Source organism: Limulus polyphemus, unplaced genomic scaffold, assembly GCF_000517525.1.
Source record: "Limulus polyphemus unplaced genomic scaffold, Limulus_polyphemus-2.1.2 Scaffold367, whole genome shotgun sequence".
Taxonomy (NCBI): Eukaryota; Metazoa; Arthropoda; class Merostomata; order Xiphosura; family Limulidae; genus Limulus; species Limulus polyphemus.
This window is the reverse complement of record NW_013665977.1, coordinates 287,280-295,692: the sequence shown is the minus strand read 5'-3', so window position 1 is coordinate 295,692 and position 8,413 is coordinate 287,280. Positions and strand designations below refer to the sequence as shown.

The window sequence follows — 8,413 nt, the reverse complement described above, 5'->3', positions numbered from 1 at the left end:
TACTGCTTATTTATGACTGAATCGAACATACAATACACATATTTTCATAATAAGATCCTTAGTACTTGAAACCGGATTCTTTGGTATGTAACATGAGAACACATTCAGCAATTAATACGTAATATTTTAGAATAAAACAGAATAGCATTCTTAATATCTAACACATAATCTTATAGTATTTAATACACATAAGATACTTAAAATATAATACGTAATATTTTAATATCTGGCAAAACAAGTCTTTTAGTATCGAATACATAATATTTCAGTATGTAACAGAATAATTATCTAACATACATAAGTTTAAATACGTAAAAGATTAAGACTCAACATCAGATACGTAATGTTTTACGATGTAACAGAATAAAACACTTAGTATCTAATACGTAATTTTAAGTATGTAAAAGAATAAGACTGTTAACATAAGATACATGATATTTTACGATGTAACAGAATAAGACAATTCGTATCTAATACGTAATTTTAAGTATGTAAAAGAACAAGACTGTTAACATCAGATACATGATATTTTACGATGTAACAGAATAAGACAATTCGTAACTAATACGTAATTTTAAGTATGTAAAAGAATAATACTCTGGGTGCCTAATACATAATATTTCATTGTATAACAAAATAAGACCCTTGCCTTCTAATACATAAATATAAGACCCTTAATATCTGATATATAATATTTTACTACGCAACTGCGTGTGCTCGTTTCTTTAGGTAGGATGCGAAACGTTTATGAATGATGTATTAAAACTGATATATCAAGCCTAAGTTTTTATCCATTATATACAGTAATTCATTCACCCCTCGTAGTAAGAATTTACTGAATGATTATATTACTTTGATAAAATGATTACGAAGATTGCTTACGTCACAATGATTCTCCAGGGGTGTTTGTCATTTTCTTGTGAACAGTAGAATATTTTAGTAACAAACTTTATTCGATTAACAATAACCAAAATGTACAAAGAAAGGTAAACTAATCAATTCAAAGATCAATTTTACAAATCGTTGATTGGTCATCGATCACTTTATAAGAAACATAAAACTCTGAATGATGGCTGTTTTGCACACTACGTTTTAATCTCTATAAGTACTGGATCGATACCTTATAAATTTGTCTATGAAAAGATTTGAATTTCCAAGAACATGAATTCGTCAGAAGGAAATATGAGAAACAGTACAAAATTCTGTACAACAAAACCACTGTCCAAGCTTTCTTAATGTTTAAAATACTATGGTGACAATAGCGTCTGGTAAAACAGAAACATAAAATTAACTGGACCTTTATTTTTACTTTTTTAAAACCCGCAGTGGGTTTGCTAAGAACCCCGTGCCTTAAACAAGCAACATTCTAGCTTTGAAATCCCCTCATGTTTCAAATAATGGAAAATATATATTTATATCATACATATAATAACGAATAAAAATACACTCACTACAGATCATAAATTACAATTTTAACGACATATGTTTTGACTAATTCTATTGGTTCCTCAGTGTATTATAAGTGGGTAAGAATAAATTAACAAAATTTCATGGTGATGAAACTGGTATGTGTATACATATATATTATTATAATTAATCACATTAACAGCTCTACTAGAATGAAGTTTATGTTCGATGCTACGTAAACCATAAAACAGTGTACCTGATAAAAGAAATCAGAAGGAATTTATCTGATTATCAGGTACATTGTTTTATGGTTTACGTAGCATCGAACATAAACTTCATTCTAGTAGAGCTGTTAATGTGATTAATTATAATAATATATATGTATACACATATGTATACACAACTGTTTGCTACGAACTTTCTTTAGATAAACAAGCCAGGGCACAATTTACTTTCATTATTTTCTACCCTATGTCTATTTTTACGATATACCGAAACTAAATTAAAACATAAAACGAACAATGAATTCGCAATAATAGTCACAAAAATTACTATATAAATTATGTTTATATTACGACCATCTATTAAAACATAATTATCTTAATATTAATCGTACATTTTTTTTATAAAACTTTAAAAAGTGGTTGAAGAATCAATTCTGTTATAAGCTACTCAATATCGTTATTCTACATTTTGATTCTCACAAGAAAATATGTTTCATGTGTCAGTTTTCATGTACGGTGAACTAGATTGTTTTGAAACCATGTTATAACTTATTCTCAAGCTAGCATATTTTATATAATACGTTGTTAGATATTGTATGCTAGCATATTTTATATAATACGTTGTTAGATATTGTATGCTAGCATATTTTATATATTACGTTGTTAGATATTGTATGATAGCATATTTTATATATTACGTTGTTAGATATTGTATGATAGCATATTTTATATATTACGTTGTTAGATATTGTATGCTAGCATATTTTATATATTGTGTGCTTGGTTGTTTCTTACACATTATCACTTATTCGGAACTATCAAAGTGTGCATATTACGTTATTACATATGACATGCTAGATTATTTTTGACATCACACTATTACTTATTCTTAGCTAGCATATTTTGCATATCATAATATTACATACCGTATGCTACATTGTTTCTTATGTCACGTTATTACTTATACTGAATTAGCACGTTTTACATTGAACAACTTTTGACACTCTTACGTATCTTCTTCAGTTGATATTAGTACAAACGTTTCATTTAAAGCGTTAAGATACTAACATTTCTTATTCTTCTGCGCTTTATTCTGTATGTGAAACCAAACTATTCAGGTTCAAGAGCCTTCACGAACAACCTACAAGTGTTCAGGTATAACTCTGCTTAGCTTAAACACCGTAACCATAACAAACATTTGTGGGCATGATTTGCCAAGATATAATACTTTATATTAAGTGTATTATAGTGAGAGAAAACATACACAAGCAACTATTTCATTTTATGTTTTTGTTTGTATTCTACGTTGAGCAACATAATTTTTTATGTGTTGGGTCAAGTGTGGCCTTGTGGTTAATGGAACCGAAGTGTGAATCTAAGGGTTTATGTTTCGTATTTCCTTACCGCAAAAACGTATTCCGCGTTTGGAAGCCATGAATGCGTTATAAGAGTAACGATCAAATCCAATTATTCTTTCAGAAGAGAGCAACGTAAGAGTTGGCGGTGAGTGCTGTTGACTTCGTGCCTTCCTTCTAGTCTATAAGTGTAAAATTAGGGATGATTGTGTATAGCTTTGCGCTAAAATTCTAAAACAAATAATTGTGTTTGACATATTAGTATTTACTCATCAGGAGTGATGTACTTCTGATCATTACATAAATTAGTAATATCCGAGAGTGCACTAATACTCTCTATGTAGGGATGGCACGGACGCCTGTATTAAAGCAATACAAAAGTCATCAGGAGTTTCTTCTCTACAAGTCATCAGAAGCTAGGTATGAAGAGCTACCTGGTATAGTAGCTCTATCTCCAGTGTATTTGCCGCTTTTCAGCTATCCAGAGCATCCCAAGGTCGAAAACCAGTGTATAGCCAAAACTGAGATTACTTATATTCGTTCATCGCAATTTTTCTTCATCATGCCTAGCACCTACCTAGTTCTAGCAAATACTATATAGTTTACCATCAATTGATAGAGCAAAATAGCCTTCACGATCTTTGACTACATGTTTTACTATTCTATGCAAAGTTAAAAACAAAATCATAATTCTTGTGTAAACGAAGTTATTACTCCTAGAAGTTAGCTTTCTTATAGAAATTTGGTTTCCTTTAAAAAGCTTATTTAAAGGGTGAAATAGGAATTACCAGCCAATAATATATGAACATTATATGACTGTAACATGTAGAATACTCAGTGCTTTGTACACTGTACAGTCGGTGTCTTTAGGGAGCCAACCCCTATATTATGTATGAAGTGAAAGAGTAAAAAAAAGATCAATACACATACATGCCATTAGAAGCTAGATGTGAAGAGCTACTTAACATATTCGCTCTACCTGCGATGTATATGCCGCTTTTCAGCTATTCAGAGCGTCCCCAAGTCGAAAACTGGCGAATAGCCAAAACCAAGATTTCTTAGTTTCGTTCATCATCATCTTTCTTCAACAGGCCTAGCGCCTACCTAGTTCTAGAAGTAACTATAATTTTATCATCATTTGACAGGGCAAAATTGTCTTTACGATCTTTGGCTACCTATTTTATTATTATTATATACAAAATATATAAACCTTTAGTATACACTCTATAACCTAGTAACACACGTACGCCATCTTATTGAAAAGTAAACAATTATCGCAACATAAAAACCTATTTAGAGCTGGCTAATGAACTTGAAAAAAGGGAACAAAAAAGACAGAGATGGAAGTGGACATATCACTTTATTGGCAGACTAAACTGTCTCAACTTTACATGGAGAATAAAATTCCTACATTACTGGCTTCTTCACTGGCAAAACAAATAGAACCAGAACTTCCAATCGTAGAATGTTACTCTATTGTAAGATAGTCATAAAAGTTGTATTCTAAAGTTAACTGAAGGAAACGTATAATGATGGAAGCTGAGATTCTATTCAAACACCAAGCTTTCGATAGACAAAGTGGGGAAGCCAGTAATGTAGGGATTTTATTCTCCATATAAAGTCGAGACAGCTTAGTCTGCTATGTAATCATTAGCCGATCAAGTGATATATCCACTTCCAGCACTATCTTGTTTGGTTCCCCTTTTTCAAGTTCTCTAGCCAGTCCTACATAGCATTTTTATTTAATGATAATGTTTTCCTTATACTTGTCATATATACAACTGTATTGTACTACCTCAATATGTCATTTTTAGGGGTCTCTCTTAAATTTTTTGGTGTTTCTATTTTTTCACAGTTTTCCTTTTTGAAGGGCAGTATTTAACTGTACATATAGGTTCCAAAATGTATTATCTGTACTAGATGTATAACAAAACTGCTTGAGTTCCAACCGCCACGTGCTTCGACATTATTGGCATTTTTCATTAATATCCAAATATCATAAACGCTACAAAAATGTTCAACAAATGATCGTTAGATTTCCAAATCTAGATGTTAACGCTGTTAAACTACTTTACCATAATAAAACTGAGCAACGTCAAACTTTAACAACTGTTTATTTCAATAAATATCTTGGAGTAATTCCTACGGCAGGGACACATAGTAGTCCAGTTGCAAAGGCATTCAACTCATTATAAACAAATATAACCAAATGTATGACGACGGGTTGTTTATTTGTGACTAGTAACATTTTGGTTTAATTTTTGATAGCGATACATAAATGATACAACCGGCAACACTAATAAAAGAGTTAAGCTTTATAATCGTTCTTTTATTTTTATTCCAACAGGTGGTTTTAATCATGTGGGGCTAGAAATTCCTGTTAGTTCCTCAATTTTGACAGGAACCCTCGATACACATTTTAACGCCTCGGAGCTGCCAACACACATACCGCCCACTACGGTGAATCTTCCGGAACATCCACTGGTATTAACAACGTCACCAAGGCAGTCTCCATCGACTCTTTCGACGGTAACACCACTCGTTTCTCCGTTACCTAGCAACACGGGTCCCGTCTCTAACAGAGTTTGTCAACCTGAGGAGATTCGTCTGAGATATGGAAGCCCGTCGACCGCCCCATCGGTCATTAACGAAGGGATAGGCGCTGGTGATGATAGTACGAAACCGAAGTTGGCAGAGGAAGCGTGTGACTCAACCGTAGGTTCTGAGTCAGACAGCCACGACATCAAACAGTCTTCAGTTGCTTCTCCTTCAGCTAGTCAAACGGAGAATATTGAACAAAAACCCGGGAACAACAGTAGTTCCTCCAATGGGCAACCACAAAAGAAACGGAAAAGACGTGTCCTTTTTTCCAAAGCCCAGACATATGAGTTAGAACGAAGGTTTCGACAACAGCGCTATCTTTCGGCCCCTGAAAGAGAGCATCTGGCGAGCATTATACGACTCACTCCAACGCAAGTTAAAATTTGGTTTCAAAATCACCGCTACAAAACTAAGCGTGCTCGACAAGAAAAGGGGTTGGAGCTAACCCCCATGCCCTCACCTCGTCGTGTTGCAGTTCCAGTCTTAGTAAGGGACGGTAAACCTTGCCAACCACAGATGAATGGCAATTTTGTCAAGCCTCAAGATCCATTACCGTCCGTTGTTCCAAACATGCAGTCAGGTATGAATGTTACCATGGCAACTGCAGATCTTACATCCATGACCAGTATGGTTGCCGCTGCAGCAGCGGCATCTAGTATCAATACTTTTAATATGAATATGATGCCCACTTATTCACATCCTATAATTCGACAGACACCTTGGTGGTAAAATCCAACTATTATTTTCGTCTAAACCTATATAAATAAGGTATTAGTTTAGCTTATATGGTTGCACTTATCATTAATTCATCTTTATTGTTCCGTAGGTCATGAACCATTCCTTTCACCTTACAAGTGATATTTCTGTTGTCTTGTTTTCTGCATTTATACTACAAGGTGTTTTAAAAACAATAAGTTAATTTTTGTTTAAATGATGTTCTGAAGAAGAAGAATTTTTCCAGTAATTCCACATATCTTTCCCTGATAAGGTTACCTTTATTACTTCCGCAAAATATAAAATATTTAAGGTTAAAAAGATAGCAAAAAACTTAACAAACTTGGAACATCTATATTCCCGAAATGGTGTACTCTGAATCACAATGACAGAGATTTTGAACTTAATCGGTGTAGAACCACATAGTTCTCACATAGCTTTTATTTTTTCATAAAATCAAATATATGAAAAATTTCTCTGAGCTTTAATATTACAAATCTGCAGCCTTACGATGCTAAAAAAATTGGGTTTAGATACCCCTGGTGGACAGAGCACAGATAGTCCATTGTGTAGCTTTGTGCTTAATAACAACCAAAACCAAACTGAATCTTACAAAATCTACCTTGTTGAAATACTCTTGGAATGAAATATTTGTTCGAATAACATATTCTTAACTGTACTTCCAAATACAGAGATTTGAAAAAGATAAAAGGAAAACAACTTTTAATAATCGTAAGAAATAATTGACATGATATGAAGTTCAAGTCACGCTTGATAGCCGGAAAGCTACAGTTGTTAAACTTTGTTTCCTATGTGCCTTGGCGTTTCACTTAGTGCCATCTGCTGGTAATCATGCAAATCACTAAAGAAAGCTGTGACTATGTTCACTGCTTGATATCAAGTATTTGTTGTTGAAAGATAACCATTCCTTTAGCGATTTTACCACTACAGGTATTACGCGTTCGACTTAAGGTACTATTTGAAGAAATACTAATAATTTCTATTCGGGGCAGTATTATAATGCATAAAAACGTATATGAGTATTACCTTAAATCGCCCTTTTAATGATTATTATACATTGAAGAACGCATTTCAATTGCGGAATAGAATGTTATGACCACTACCCGATAAATCCATATTTCAACGTGATTAATAGATGGCGCCCTCTGTGTAGTAAGTATGCATAAATATTATTTGGGGTTTCTAATTCCACTCTTCTTCGTTTTGGAAGCAAAGTACCTGTATAGATCAAAACTAAAATCTAACTTAGTATATAATGCTGTTAATTTTACACACTAGTCTAACTGATAGAAGGCAATGAAACAAAACTTATAATGATTAGAAGGCACGGGTGCATCATTACAGTTAAAGTACAGAGCACATAACATATATACAAATTTGTTTTGCTTTTTAGCAAAGAAGAAGTTAAAATGAGTTAATTATTCAAAATTGTTGACATTATGTCCTAAAATCTCATTGGAACGTTTAGTCTGCGTGCATTGTTTGAAAAGTGTCATGGAGAACTTTTTTTTTTTTTTGCTAGAAATATTCATTTTTTCATACCCAATACTGCTTTATATATATATAGCTTACCCTCACGTTATGATACAAAATAAAAATACATATCGTTTATGGTATTAATGGAAAAACTCTGCTTCATATATAATGTAATAAACTGACTCTTCCGTCCATTAGGCTACAGGTAACCCCCTATGTTACATAAAACTTGTTTATGGAGCAGAAATCCAATTTAAAATAATCTATGTTGTAGATATGTATGTATGTGCCTAAATATATATATATATATATATGACGTAAGCATTTCTATCAATATAACGTACAACTTTTTTAACACATTTCATTGATGAGAACAACTTAAAAAACTATTTGGTAGTTAGCATATCAAAGCCTTTGAAACAAACTAGAACTGAAATGTTCATTTTTAATAATCCTGCTTAGATTCTGATCCTTTCAAGTTCAAAGAGCAAACGGTGGCGTAGTGAGAGGGGTGGGGTGCACGAGGAGCATTTGCCCCTGGGTGGTGGGTTCGGGGAGTGCCAACCAGCTTACCCAGAATTTCGCTGTTTCCATAAGACTAGCCCCCTCCCCCCA

General features: G+C 33.2%; 1 protein-coding gene across 1 annotated transcript in view; it reads left to right on the top strand.

Moving 5' to 3' along the window:
• LOC106457735 (homeobox protein Hox-A5-like) overlaps positions 1–7,757 on the top strand; it is a 40,856-nt gene extending 33,099 nt beyond the window's left edge. Inside the window, exon 3 of the mRNA XM_022383757.1 lies at positions 5,334–7,757. Coding sequence (XP_022239465.1) covers positions 5,334–6,316 — 983 coding nt within the window. The 3' untranslated portion in view covers positions 6,317–7,757. The remainder of the gene's footprint in view (positions 1–5,333) is intronic.
• Positions 7,758–8,413: the final 656 nt, after the last annotated feature.